Below are 15,212 nucleotides of genomic sequence, written 5' to 3' on the forward strand. Positions count from 1 at the left end.
TCAGCTCTGCTCTCCTCACGTCCAGACAGACCCTGGCCACCTCGTGGCCTTTGGAGCTTTGGGTGCATGTCTCACAGCTCAGCAGCCAGGCTGGAAGAGAGAGACTCTTCTTGGCTTCCAGCCTGGCCCACGTCACCCTCATTGGCCCAGCTGGCCATTGCCATTGCTTTTCCTTAAAGTGGCCCCTGGGGCGGGTCACCAACCAGAACCGCGTGGGTGGGGGAGGTAGTGGGGGGCTGCTAAAGACAAAAGGAGGTGATGTGGCCCAGAAAAGGGGAAATGCGTGCCAGACTGACAGAGCACTGGGCACCCATCCTTGGCTTCTTCCTGAGTCTCTGGGTCACTGCAGTGAGTGAAGGATGTCTCAGAAGATGCCCTGGGAAGCCAGGTCAGGCATTACCGCCTTGAATGGGGGCACTTAAACACTGCCTGTTAAGTTCCCTCCTCCTTCCTCTGGCCGTGACTTTGATCTGAAGCTGGGCAATAACTTGGCTTTTCTGGGCAGAGATTTGCTGATTGATTCCAAAAGGAAATGTTATGCATGCAAGGGACCAATGTCTGTGTAGAGAGACTAGGGGTCATGGGTGCTCATTCCTCTCGGCCTCGGGAGGGACTGCAATTTCGGAGGAAATCGGGCCTGTTTTCTAACCGAAGCCATTCTGACTGTGTCATGAGATCTCAGAACCGGCGCTGTTTTCGGGGTGCCGTCCCGCAGTCCTCTGCCCCCTTCCCTCCCTGCCAGGGAGCTGAGATTCTCCTGTGACCTCCTGTTAGTGTGGATATGTTTTTATTTTTATTTACTTCGTTGCATCGAGCTTCGATAGCATCTCTTTTCTTTCTAAGTTCCCTTCTGTCCATCCTCTACCTTACAATCACATCCAGGCTACAACATTTATACTCTGTTCTCCCTCTGTGAATAAGGCTTTGCAGGTGGGTTGATTCCAGGAGCTGAGATTGGTTCTTACGTGGTTATGACCGTAACAAAAAGCGACTGCAGGGCCCCTGATTACTTGCCCTTCTCTTCACAGCGACGGCTCTATGGACCATGTGCAAACCTCTGTTTCTTTTGACACTATTTATGGACTTATTGTGAGAACTCAGACATCACGGGAGACCCCTCAGACCCCCAGGGTCTCCCCCCATGCCCTCCTGGCAGCCGTGGGAGAGTGTTGACCTCCTCTTTGCCCTTCAGGGACCCCAGGCCTTGAAGTCCAGGTCATCACGGGCCCCTGAGGGAATCTCCATGGCCATCTTCCCCTTTACCTGTAAATGGACGGGTAGGTGGGCAGGTAGCTCTCAAGGTCTAGGAGGGAACCCTGGCTGCTGTGCATGTTAGACTCACCGAGGTGCCTCCTACACACCCCGTGAAAGGCTTTGTTGTTGAAGATGATGGATTTCCCCTCTAGATCTTCTCCTGCAGAATTTGTGTACCATGATGTTCCACCAAAGACATCCTTTGGGTTACCAAAGGTGTCACTACAGTTGGGAACAAGGAGCCCCATAAGCCCGCAGACTCCACCATCCCATGGTCAGAGCATGGTCTTAGGAGCCAGTCAAGGCCTGGTCGTACCTGTAGACTACAGGGCTGGGCATCCTCCAAGACCCTGAACTGTCAGCCGCAAACCCATTACGGCTTTCTTAGCTAACCTCTCAGGTGCCACTCCCATCTCAGCACCTCCCACGTGCGCCCTAAAAATTAACCCCCCTTGTTTGAAGCTTCAAGTCTCGTTTCTAAACCAGTCACTGTCCTGGAGGCTGAGATCCCCGTGGTGACCTGGACCAATCAGGAGCCGCCCCCTTGGGCTGAGCTGATGCGGCACCCCCAGGATCCTGGGTGGGGGGGGGAGGAAGCGCCCCAGCAGTAGCTGCCGCATGTACCTTTACCTAGTGAGACACATGCCTGAGAGAGTTTGGTGACAGTTCGTGTTTTTGTCTTGGGAGATTGTATCTGCTCCTATCCCGTGCTCACTCGGCCCCATTTCCCCCTTCGCTTCCTTCCTGCTCACCCTTCCACCCCTTTCCTCCTGCCCTCCCCGCCCCACTGCCTCCCTCCCTCCCTCCTGGGACTTCCTCTCTCTGCCCACAGACACCCCACTCCTCAGCGGATCCTGCAGAGCAACTAGGTTCTCACCGCTCTGCCTTCTCTCGGCTCCTCCTGACGGAACCAAGCAAAGGTGATTGCTAAACCAAAGGCTCTCCATTCCAGAAAACAACCGTGCCATCCCTGGGAGGCGGCACCCGTCCAGCCACTTGAGGTCTAATGATGACATGTGCACTTTGTACGGGACCCCTCTTCCTCCTGCTCTGTCTTCCATGCTGGACTCCAAACCCTTTGAAGGTAGGAGCCAGCCCGGCTTGTTTTGAATTCCTAGTGTTTAGCTGGTGTAGGCGCTTAATGAAAGCTCAAGGAAGGAAGCGGAGAAAAAGGATGGAGAGGGAAACTCCCCTCCCCATGGTCACTCGGTCATTCAGTGGAGGCCCAGGATGCAGGGGTGGGGTCTGGAACCGCCTCCTTCAGGGATTCCTGTGAGGTTTTTGTCTCTGGGGAGGGATCTTTCCTTCCCCTTCTTCCCTTTTCTCTCCGTCTTCAGAGCCTTTCTTCCTGAGAACTTTGTAGACTTTTCCCATCAGCCAAGGTACATCTCGCCAGTTGAGGGACCGTCACAGCTAGAATTAAACCTCAGCACTTAGAAACGACCCCCTTTGCATCTTCTCAGGCGCCCGCTGGCTCAGGGCCTGCAGCCTTTGACAGTTACCGCAAGATGATTCAACAGTTTCTCTTTCATTCACCGTCTACTCGTCCAGGTTGTGCGTGGTGTTCTGTGGGTGGTGTCAGGGTTTGGGGCATCGGAGGTCGAGCTGTGATCGCGATGTTTGCTAGAAGGCAGACGGGCCCTGTGCTCACTGCCTCTGGGGAGCCATGAATGCTTGTAGCGGGGTGCACCTCACTTTTTAATGGAGATGGAGCATTTTTGATTCTTGCTGATTTCAAAGAGAAGAGGGAGTTTATCTTGGGCTGAGCTGGAGGGGTCTCCAGAAGGAAGTTACCAAAGAGACCAGGACCAAGGTGCGGGTTATTGAAGCAGAGCCCTGCTGGGAAACCAGGGTTGGTTTTCAAGTTCTTGTTGGTATTTTATTGCAGAACATCTGTGCTGCCAGGAGTCACATGGTGGTCAAAAGCTTAGGTGCCAAGGATGTTCCTTGTCATGAGGGCATTCGCGTTTGGTATCTGAAGATGTGCTTTCCCCTAGACTAAAACTCATTTTGACTTAGAGAAAAACACACACCACTGCTTTTTTTTTTTTTTAAGTCTATATTGAATTTATTACAGTATTACTTCTGTCTTATGTTTTAGTTTTTTGGCCACAAGGCATGTGGGATCTTAGCTCCCCGACCAGGGATTGAACCCTCAGCCCTAGCATTGGAAGGTGAAGTCTTAACCACTGGATTGCCAGGGAAGTCCCACACACAACTGCATTTTTTTTTTAAATTAATTAATTTATTTTATAGTGTCTTTATTGGAGTATAATTAATACGCAAATTATTAGTTTCTGCTTTAGTTAGTTTCTGCTTTATAACAAAGTGAATCAGCTATACATATACATATATCCCCATATCTCCTCCCTCTTGCGTCTCCCTCCCACCCTCCCTATCCCACCCCTCTAGGTGGTCACAAAACCCCGAGCTGATCTCCCTGTGCTATGCGGCTGCTTCCCACTAACTATCTATTTTACATTTGGTAGTGTATATATGTCCATGCCACTCTCTCACTTCATCCCAGCTTACCCTTCCCCCTCCCCGTGTCCTCAAGTCCATTCTCTACGTCTGCGCCTTTATTCCTGTCCAGTGGTGTGTGTGTGTGTGTATTTTAATACACAATGGCCTTTTTGATTTTGTTGTTGCCTTGCTTGTTGTCTCTTTAAAATTTTATTTATTTTTAACATCTTTATTGGAGTATAATTGCTTTACAATGGTGTGTTAGTTTCTGCTTTGTTGTCTCTTTTTAAAATGGATTTTTTATTTTGGAATAATTTTTAATTTATAGAAAAGTTGCAGAGATAGTAGAGTTTTCTCATCTCCCTCTCACCAAGTTTCCCCTGTTGTTAACATCTTACAGAACCACGGTACATTTGTCAAAACGAAGGCGGCGGCATCAGTACGTTGCTATGAATTAAACTCTAGACTTTACTTAGGTTTCCTCAGTTTTCCCCGTGATGGCCTCTTTCTCTTCCAGGACCCCATCCAGGACACCATGTGTTTCATTGTCACAGCTCCTTGGCCTCCTCTGGGCTGTGACAATTCCTTAGTCTTTCCCTGTTTTTCATGACTTTGACACTTTTGAAAAGTATCGGTCAGGTATTTTGTTGAATGTCCCTCAATTCAGGTCTGTCTGATGTTTTTCTCATGTTTAGGCTGAGGTTCTGGGTTCTGGGGAAGCATATGAGGGGAGATGCCCTTCTCATCATATCACATCACATCACATCACATCACATTATATCATATCATACCATCTATCCTATCCTATCCTATCACATCACATCACACCATATCATATCATATCATATATCATACCATATATCCTATCCTGTCCTGTCACGTCACATCACGTCACATCACATCATACATATCATTACATGGCGTACATCCTGTCAACATGGCTCAGATTTTTTCTTTTGCTGTAAAGTACAATGAAATACAAAACTATTAAGTGTACACTCTCAGAATTTTGGCAGATGCGTTCACCTATGTAACCCAAACCCCTATCAAAATAGAGAACATTACTATCACCCCAGAAAGGTCCCTCATGCCCTTCCCAGGCCCTGCCCTTCCCCTCCCAGAGGTAACCACTGTTCTGTTTTTGTTCCTACTGTGTTTTAGTTTTGTCTGTTTTAGAATTTAATACAAATGGAATTACACAATATGTTCACACAGCATATTTTTGGTGGTATATTAATTCAGTTTAATCCCACACAGCAATGAAAATGTGTGAAACACAGGTACAGTAGACACTAAGATGAATCTTATTAGCCATGTTGAGTGAGAGAAGCCAGACTCAAAAGAATACATAGTGTCTAATCCCATTTCTTTAATATTTAAAAGCAGTCAAAAATAATTTATGGAGTTACAAGTCAGGACAGCAGCTAGTATGGGCAGGAGGGAGGGAGTGATTGAGAGGGAGACCAAGGGGAGAGTCTGGTGATGTAATGTGATTTCCCTGCACTTGGATAGAGATTATACAGGTGTGTGTAATCTTCGTGATAATTCATTAGGCTATACTTTTATGATTCTTGCTTTGTTCTTGGTGTGTTACATATTATTAAAGTGTTTTAAAATAAGATACTAGTTCATGCCCATCAGTTGTTTGTGTGTATGACAATGCCATGTGTACTCCTTATCTATTGATGTGTAGCAGATTACCTCAAAACTTAACAACCGGTTTCTGTGGGTCATGAATTTCACAGCATCTTAGCTGGGCGGCACTGGGTCTTTCATGAGGTTGCATGTAAGCTTTTGGTTGGGGCTTAAGTCATATAAAGGCTTGACTGGGGCTGGCAGATCCACCCCCAAGGTGGTGTACTCATGTGGCTGTTGGCAGGAAGCCTCAGTGTTTCTCTCATGTGGACCTCTCCATGAAGCTGCTTGAGTGTCCTCACATCATGGCAGCTGGCTTCCTCCAGAGCAAGTGATCCCAGAGAGCCCAGTATAATGTTTTCTAGATTAATACATGCCATTTATGTGTATCAATAGTACATTCCTTTTTATTGCTAAGTAAGTAGTATTCCATTTTACGACTAGACCATAGTTTCTTTATCTGTTCTATTAGTGATGGATGCCCTGGCTGTTTCCAGTTTGGAGCTATTATTGATAAAGCTGGTATGAACATTCTTCTACAAGAATTTTTATGAACAGTTTGCTTTTCTTGGGTAAATACTAGGAGTGTCATTGTTAGGTCATAGAGTAGGTATATGTTTAGTGTTATGAGAAATTGACAGAACCTTTCCCCAAGGTGACTGTATTGTTTTACATTATCACAACAAAACATGAGAGTTTTAGTTGCTCCACATCCTTGTTCATAGTTAGGTTTCTCATTAAAAACTTTTTTTTAGCCATTCAGGTGGGTGTGTAATGGTATCTCATTGTGATTTTAATTTGTATTTCCATGGTGACTTAATGACGTTGAGCTTTTTCTCTCATGCTTATCGGTCATTTTTATATTGGTCATTCTTTTGTGAAGTGTCTGTTCAAATCTTTTGGAGGACATCTGTGGGTGTGTGTGTGTGTAGTTCACACGTATAGTTTTGTGTAACCAACCACCACAATCAGAATACAGAACTATTCCATCACCACAGAGAAACCTCCTGTGTTTCCCCTTTAGAGTCAGATTCTCCCCATAACCCTAACTCCTGGCAGCCACTGATCTGTACCTCATTACTATAATTTAGTGATGTTGAGAATGTTATAAAATTGGAATCCTATCGTATGTAACTTTTTGAGATTGGCTTTTTTCCACTCAACACAATGCCTTGGAGATCCATCCCAGTTGTCATGTGTATCAGTGGTTCATTCCTTTTTATTGCTGAGTAGTACCCTATTGTATGGATGTACCACAGTTTAATCTATGCCCCCCTCAAGGGACATTTGGGTTGTTTCTAGTTTTTGGCGATTGCAAATAAAGTTGCTCTAAACATTCATGTATAAGTGTTTGTGTAAACAAAAGGTTTAATTTCTCTTGCGTAAATACCCAGGAGTGGAATTGCTGAGTTGTAAACATAAGTGTGTATTTAGCTTCATTAAGACGTTGTCAAACTCTTCCAGATGCCTGTACCACTTTTTAAATATTTCCCACCAGCAGTGAATGAGGGATCCAGTTGCTCTGCACCTTAACACTTGGTATTGTCAGTATTTTTTATCTTCACCTCTCTAGTAGGTATTTATGATTCGATTTTGAAACTTAGTATCTTGTGGTTTGGTCCTAATTCCACGTGTGAAACTTCCCAGTAAAGCTTCGTCTTATTCATGCTGGATGCCCACACCCTTCACCTCTCCGAGGGAAGGTGAGATTCGTGTCTTTCGCTTTAGTTCTTGCTGGTGGCATATCCTAGTTCAAAGGTTTTCAACCTTGTTCTTAGTAAAGGGACCATTTTTTCTCAGGCTAAATCCTGCACAGACCACCGATAAGTCAGATGATGGTGGAGCTGCTGAGGGTAGAGCAGGGCTCTCTGTGTACCCCATACAGACACACCCCCGCAGATGCGTCTCTTAATCTTGACACTAACGCCATCCACCCAGGATCTGCCAAGTCTCTTAATTCTATAGGGCCTCTCTCTGCCATTTGAGGCAGAGAGATAATAATATTTGCCAAATCTTTATATCTTACAGACCCAAGAAACCAGAAAAGAGAAATTATATCTGTTATTATAAAATACCCCAAACCATCGTTGTTTATGATTTATACCGTATCGTTATACACATAGTATTTAAGGTGTCCCATTAAGATTGCTAAACGTGGAGGTTTATATTTAAAGACAGAAAATGCACAAATATGCATGTTGCATAGGAGTTGGGAGAGCTTGAGATGTTCCTGAAACCCTGACTTTTCCATCGCAGAGATGGTTACCTTTTTGCTTGAAAAGTGTTAGGAATTTAAATATTCAGATTATGATAAGCAGATGTTCAAGCTTTCAGGGAGACAGTTTCTAAAACTTCTTCATCCAGCTTTAATTTCTTTGTTAAATAGGAATGAATTCCTTGGGGGTGGCAGTTGGATGAAGAACAAGCGCCATCTAGTGGTTATGTTTAAATGTACAATTTAACATGTTTTAAAACATCTGTTTTTGGAATAGGTATTATTTTAACACGGTTCAAAAGGCAGAAAGCATATAAAGGTAGAGTGCTGTTCCCTCTCTGCCCAATTCCCCCCACCTCCACCCCACTCACACAAAAGCTAAACACTGTTACCAGTTTCTGGTTTAAAAAAAACAACATCTACCAAGCAAATATGTAGTCTTCTTTTTTAAACATATAGAGCAGCAGTAAAAGAAATATATTCACTTGTTTGCACCTTGATTTTTTTCATTTAAAACATATCTTGGCAATTTCTCCATATTGCCATAGAAAGAAAATTTTCTTTTTGTGTAATATCCTATTGTATGGCTGTACCATATCTTACTCAATCACTTTTCTACTGATGGTCTTTTAGATGTTTGCAATGTCGTGCTGTTACAACACTATAGTGAGTAGCTTATGCCCATGGAGCATTATGCTTATCCCTAATAGTGCATTTTGGGAGTCGGGGTGGGGAATGTGAAAGACCTGTAATTAAAATGTCTAACTTGTCCCTGTTGAGAAATTTCTTTAATGTAAGGAGGTTGGGTATTAATAGTTGAGAGCTATTTAGTAGTAACCCAATTTTCTTGAGGTATGTTTATTTTATTGGTTATAATAATTTCTCAGTTCCTCTGGCCAGTGTATATATTATCTGTGCATTAATAGTCCTCACCTGATCTTGTCCTGTGTCCTATTTTTCTACGTAGACTGACATAATCTGTTACTAAAATTTGACTCCAGTGAGATGCTTGGTATCCGTATGAGTAAGAAGCTTAGTTTAATGTGAAAATAATGTGAAATTAATGTGAATTAGGGATTTTATTTTATTTTTTTAAATTTAAATTTAAATTTTTTGGGCCGCACCGCGCAGCATGCGGGATCTTAGTTCCCCGATCAAGGATGAACCGGTGCCTTCTGCAGTGGAAGCTCAGAGTCTTAACCACTGGACCGCCAGGGAATTCGCTCTGAATTTGGGATTTTAAAACAGATGAATAACAACCATTTTATCAAAAAGTTACTGGAATGGAAGTGTAAAGAGAGAGCTATCAGTAGTTACTTACGTTTTAGAATCTTGTCTGTAAAACACACCACATGGCATTCCCATAGGCTTTGCTGTCTGGTCTTTTTAGTTTGATGTTTCTCTTGATCCACATTTTTCTTTTTTGATTACAAAATTTGTAATTGATAAATACTACAGTTTATATTAAAAAAGAGGATCCATACCTCATATTATTCTATAGCTTATCTCTCCTCACATGTGTGAGGATGTCCAAAGGATAAGTTTCTAGAAGTGGAATTGCTGGGTCAAAAGGTAGGTTCATTTGTAATTTTGATAGATATCGTTTAATTGTTGCACGTGCAGACTGTACCAGTTTGTACCCTCCGTCCCTCGGGCTAGTGTGTGAGAACATCAGCTCCTCACAACGTTGCCAATGTCGTGTGTTATCAGACTGTGTGGATTTTGTTCACGTAATAGGTAAAAATCAGTATTTCAGTGTAGTTTTAATTTGTGCTTCTCTTACTGCATATGAGAGCAGAGATTTAAAAATATATTTGTATCACTTGTATTTCTTATTCTGTGGCCCATGTGTTCAAATCATTTGCCCCCTTTTGGTCTGTTTTTTTTCAACTGAGGTATAGTTGATTTACAATTTTATGTTAGTTTCAGGTGTACAGCATAGTGATTCAGTATTTTTATAGATCGTACTTCATTAAAAATTATTACAGAATAATGGCTGTAATTTCCTGTGCTGTACAATATATCCTTGTTGCATATCTCTTTTTTTTTTCCAACAAAAGGTTCACATGTTTATTACTGAGCTACACAGTGAGCAGTGGTGAGGAAAGATCAAGAAAAGAGGAGAGAGCATCAAACACAGGCAGCTGTTCCAGACACTAGTTATGTGTGCCACTTCATATGTGAGGCTCCTTATAGACCCAGCTTGGTTCTTCTCCAATGTCTTCTCTTAGAGTTGTACCTGATTTTATTACCAGTTTTCATTCGAATCCACTGGGGAATGGGACGATTCTGCTTTTGTTTCTTGGCCAGGAATCGCTTGATCCTGAAAGTCTTGTGAGAAGACATGACGAGGAGCAAATCCAACTGCACATAGGATGGCGCACAAGAGAAAAAGAGCGCATATCTCTTTTATGCATAGTAGTTTGTATCTCTTAATCCCATGCCCTTATCTTGTTCCTCCCCCACCCTCTCCCCACTGGTAACAACTAGTTTGTTTTCTGTGTTTGTGAGTCTCCTTCTGTTTTGCTAGATACGTTAGTTTTATTTTTTAGATTCCACAAATAAGTGATAGTATACAGTATTTGTCTTTCTCTGTCTGATTTATTTCCCTAAGCATAATATTCTCACCTGATCCATCCACGTTGCTGCAAATGGCAGAAGTTCATCCTTTTTTATGGCTAATATTTCATTGTGTATATATACATACATATATGTATATAATATATATATACATACCACATCTTCTTTATCCATTCATCTGTTGATGGACACTTGGGTTGCTTCCATATCTTGGCTATTGTAAATAGTGCTGCTTTGAACATTAGGGTGCATGTATCTTTTCAATTAGTGTTTTTGTTTTTTCCAGATATATACCCAGGAGTGAAATTCCTGGATCATATAGTAGTTCTATTTTTAGTTTTTTGAGGAACCTCCATAATGTTTTCCATAGTGGCTGCACCAATTTACATTCCCACCAACAATGTACAAGGGTTCCCTTTTCTCCACATCCTTGCCAACATTTGTTATTTGTGGTCTTTTTGATAATAGCCATTCTGACATGTGTGAAGTGATATCTCGTTGTTTTGATTTGCATTTCTCTAATAATCAGCAATGTTGAGCATCTTTTCATGTGCCTGTTGGCCATCTGTATTTCTTCTTTGGAAAAATGTCTATTAATGTCTTTCTTCTGCCCACTTTTAAATTGGGTTGTTTGTTTTTTTGATATTGAGTTGTATGAGTTGTTTATATATTTTGGATATTAACCCCTTGTTGGTCATATATTTGCAAATATTTTCTTCCATTCACTACATTGTCTTTTCGTTTTGTTGATGGTTTCCTTTGTTGTGCTTGCTGGTATGTTTTTAATGAATTATAGGAGCTCTGTAATTAGGGAGCTTCATCCCTTTGCAATGACATCAGTAACAAATATTTTGTCCCTGTTTGTCATTTGTCTTTTGACTATTCTTAAGGTGTTTTTGTCATGCACAAGTTTTTGTTATTATATAGTCACATTTATCAAATTTTTCTTTATGGCTTTTAAATATTATATCATATTAGAAAGGTTTTATTGCATTGAGATCATGAAAGAGTTCTTTATGTTTTATCTTAATACCTTGTGGTTTTCTTTTCCTCCACGTAAATCCTGATCAATTTGGAATTTATTCTAGTATATGGTGTGAGATAGGGATTCAACTTAATTTTTTCTTCCAGTTGGCTACCCAATTAGGACATCTCAATGTTTTGTTTTTCCCAAGATTTGATATCCCAGCTTTCTCTGAAATATATTAACTTTCCATATGTACTTAATTCCGTTTCTCGACATTCTATTTTATTCCATTGGTCTATCTGCCTATTTTTGCACCGGTTGAATTACTGAGACCTTATCACACAGATCATAGCTCCTCATTTTTAGAGTTTTTCTGGTTGTTTTTGCTAGTTTCCTTTCATATGTGAACTTCAAAATCCCTTATTGGTGTTTTTATTTAGATCATATTGACTGCATAAATTAACTTAGGGAGAATTGATTTCTTTGTGGCGTTTCTTCCTATTAAAACAAATGGTCCATGTTTCTATTTGTTCAAGTTTTTGCTTGTGTACTTTAGGAGTGTTTTAAAGTTTTCTTCAGATAAGTTATGTACATATAAAAAGTTTATTCTTCAGTATATTTTTCTTTTGTTTTATTACTTTTGCAACTGGGATCTTTTCTTTCATGTACTTTCTGATTGTTTATGTATCTATATGAAAGCCATTAACTTCTGTTAATTGTGTAGCCTGCCACCTCTTATTGTTTGTAGTAATTTTAGTTGTCTTGGGGGCTTCCAGGTATATAGAACTATTGTATCAGTTACCTATAATGCAAAACTTAGCAGTTCAAAACAATAATTGATCAATATTATGGATCATGAGTTTGTGCGTGGCTGGGGGGGTTCTTCTAGTCTTGTCTGGGCTCATTCATGAATCTGTAGTCAGCTGTAGGTTGAATAGGCAGCTCTTCTGATCTTGACTGGCTTCTTCCACATGTTTAGGGGTTGCCTGGAGGTAGGCTGGTCTATGATGGCTTTGGCTGAGACAACTGAGCTCTTCTTACTTGCCTCTTACTTTATACACCCCACCCCACCCCTTAGGCTAGTCCAGGCATGTTCTTAGATTATCTCAAGCATATTCTCAGGGGGGATTTCAGAGGAGTAAGAGAGCAAGGAAATGCACAAATACTTTTTCGAGCCTTCATGTCTCTCAAAGATACCAATATCTTAATGGCCAAAGCAAATCACATGGCCAAGCTCAGACTCAAGGGTTGGGGAAGCAGACTCTGCCTCTTTATGAGAACTGCAGTGTCAAAGGACAGGGATCAAGGAGAGGTCAAGCAGAGGGGCCATCAATACAATCAATCTAACACGTGCATCATTGGTAAATAGTGAGAGTTTTACCCATTTCTTTCCAATTTCGATTTCTCTAAATTTTGTTCTCTTGTCTAACTGCATTGGCTGACTCCCCCAGTACAATGTTTAACAAAAACCTCTATGGTGGTTGTTTTCAAAGAACCAGCTTTTGGATTTACTAGTTATACCTTTCTGTTTTCTAACTGATTACTTTTCTGCTTTTCTTTTAATAATTTATTTTTTCTCCTTTCCTTTAGTTTAACTTGTTATTTTCTTCTCCTGATTTCTGTAGTCAGCTGCTGTAGCAGTTGCTGTTGATACCCCACCCTGATCCCCCTACCAGGCCTCTACACTCATCTCCTAGCTGCTATCAACGTTGACTGGTATCAACTCACAGCGAAGCTCCTTGGAATTGTCCTTGCCCAATGGGAGCGACCTTCCCAGGAAATGCCTGAGGTTATGCTTTCTCACTGGGAGTGCACACAGCTACTGACTGACAGAGTGGGACAACTCTGTGGTGCCACTTATACTCCAGAGCTCCCCACTCTGAGGCTAGATTTTAGCTGAGCCCACGTCTCTGCAAGCCCCCTGGCAGCCCATGTGATCTGAAAGCCTCCTGTCCCAACTGATGCTGGGAATCCTGCTGCATGTCCACACTGCCAGTTGTGATGGTCTGCTTCCCTGCCCGCACTCCCAAAGGCAGTCTGTTGTTTGCCCAGTAACTCCAGACCCTTGTGCATCCTTCAGCTAAGGAGAACAGGCTTCTCTTGCAGTACTCTTTGTCTGTGTCTGCTGGAGATTCTGGGTTGGAAGATTCTATAGCATCTTGTCCAGCATACATACATGGGAGGCAATAAAGAAACCCAGAGAATTTGCTGGCATGGCATTCCTCAAATTCTGAGTTCCCCCAGGTGGTCTGCCTTCTTCTTTGTACTTTTCAGAGTCATGCTATGCTTGTTTATTGTGCAATGTCTAGGGCTTTTTAGTTGTAAGAGGGAGGATCTGGGAGGAATGGGGCTATTGCACCTTGGCAGGACTGGAAGTCCTCCATTATATAGTATTTCCACCAATACACATAAACAACCCGAAGAACATAGATAATAGTAAAATATAATAACATAATTAGGGAGGGATGAGCTTGAGTATTACTTTTATTTTTAAAATAGAATTTATTTCAGTGTAACTTTCTATATATTAATTTTTGATAATGACTGTGTTTAAAAACTAGTTCACAAAAATTCTTTAACATTTAACAATTGTATCTCATGGGCTAATTTAAACTGGCTCTAACACACCACTGGTTTTATTTATTTATTTAATTTAATTTTATTTATTTATATTTTTTAAAGATTTAATTTTATTTATTTTTGGCTGTGTTGGGTCTTTGTCGCTGCATGCGGGCTTTCTCTAGTTGGCGGTGAGTGGGGGCTACTCTTCTTTGCCGTGCGCGGGCTTCTCACTGTGGTGGCTTCTCTTGTTGCGGAGCATGGGCTCTAGGCGTGCGGGCTTCAGTAGTTGTGGCACGCAGGCTCAGTAGTTGTGGCTCACAGGCTCTAGAGTGTAGGCTCAGTAATTGTGGCACACGGGCTTAGTTGCTCTGCGGCATGTGGGATCTTCCCGGACCAGGGCTCGAACCTATGTTGCCTGCATTGGCAGGCGGATTCTTATCCAATGTGCCACCAGGGAAGTCCCACACAACTGGTTTTATATAATATGTAGATAATATTTGGTCACAATTTTTATTTGCTAGAAGATGACTTTTTTCCCCCTGATGAGCATTTTTAGTTTTTTAATAGATTTGCTGCTCTTTGTAGGGTCATTGTTTCAATTCTATGCTAATTTCTGTTTATTACTTATAACTGAATGATGTGAGCGAAACTGAATGATTTCTAGCCTGGATTTTCTAAGGGGTTTCAGGGTTGGGGGGCTGGGAGAAGCTTGGATAGTGATCCAGGGTGGGTCCTTTTTATAACATGGCAACTTTTTCCTTCCCCGCTGCCACTGAGATAGACCACTTCTCTCAAACGTGACCTGTGCATGTGATTCTTCATGTCACCCTGACCCTAAACCTATAGCTCAGAGACCAGCGGGCCTCGTGCTATCTGCTAGCTCACTGCCATTCTTATCCCGCTTTCCAGATAAGAGCTATAGGTTTTACATCTTGGTGTACACATTTTCCATTTAGGAAGTGAATTTTTACTAGCATTTCCTGAGATCGGTCACCATTTGGCCCTTGTGCTATGAGATCTCTTTCTGTGGTTCTTCTTTTCAGTTTCTCCTGCCCAAAGCCTGCTTGACTCAGATGCTTTGGGCAGGCCTTACTTGTATGTTCAAATCTGGAGATTTTTCCAGTCTCCCATTTTATTGAAATTAGCATTTTAATTTTCTGTTCTCCTTAGGGAAAATACTGACTTCATGCAGTAATGTTTCTACTGAAATCCCCACCAGTGGTTCTGACTCAGAAAAAGAAAAAAGTAAGAATGGGCCTGTCCTGTCTCAAGATTTTTTTGTTAGGGAGTTTCTGTGACCATTTGGCTTTTTTTTTTTTTTTTTTTTGGTGGGGGGGTTATCTTTTACATTCCAGAATGCACAGTGGGTCCTCTTGGATTTTTCAGTTACCTGCAGACTGGATGGAAAAGAGAAAGTCAAGATGGTTCTTGTTTGGTCTGGGGCAATTGGCCAGCAGGTATTTAGGGAAAATGTTTAAATGTGAGATGCTCTGCTGGTCCTCAGGGGCTACACAGGAGTTTAAGATGTGGACTCTG

At 41.9% G+C, this 15,212-nt stretch overlaps 2 protein-coding genes across 2 annotated transcripts in view; one reads left to right on the plus strand and one right to left on the minus strand.

The window, feature by feature from the left end:
* Positions 1 to 15,212, plus strand: part of ACOXL (acyl-CoA oxidase like) — a 326,116-nt gene that overhangs the window by 14,345 nt on the left and 296,559 nt on the right. The gene's annotated exons all lie outside the window — the stretch shown is intronic.
* LOC309611605 (large ribosomal subunit protein eL39) lies at positions 9,623 to 9,958 on the minus strand. The gene has a single exon (XM_082356252.1). The coding sequence runs from the start codon at positions 9,911 to 9,913 to the stop codon at positions 9,758 to 9,760; it is 156 nt and encodes a 51-aa protein (XP_082212378.1). The 5' UTR covers positions 9,914 to 9,958; the 3' UTR covers positions 9,623 to 9,757.

This window comes from Balaenoptera borealis, assembly GCF_965194805.1.
Source record: "Balaenoptera borealis genome assembly, chromosome: 15".
Classification (NCBI taxonomy): Eukaryota; Metazoa; Chordata; class Mammalia; order Artiodactyla; family Balaenopteridae; genus Balaenoptera; species Balaenoptera borealis.

Bases quoted from the DNA above. Each gene is read 5' to 3' on its own strand.
- LOC309611605 (XM_082356252.1), bottom strand. From the start codon at position 9,913: ATGTCTTCTCACAAGACTTTCAGGATCAAGCGATTCCTGGCCAAGAAA.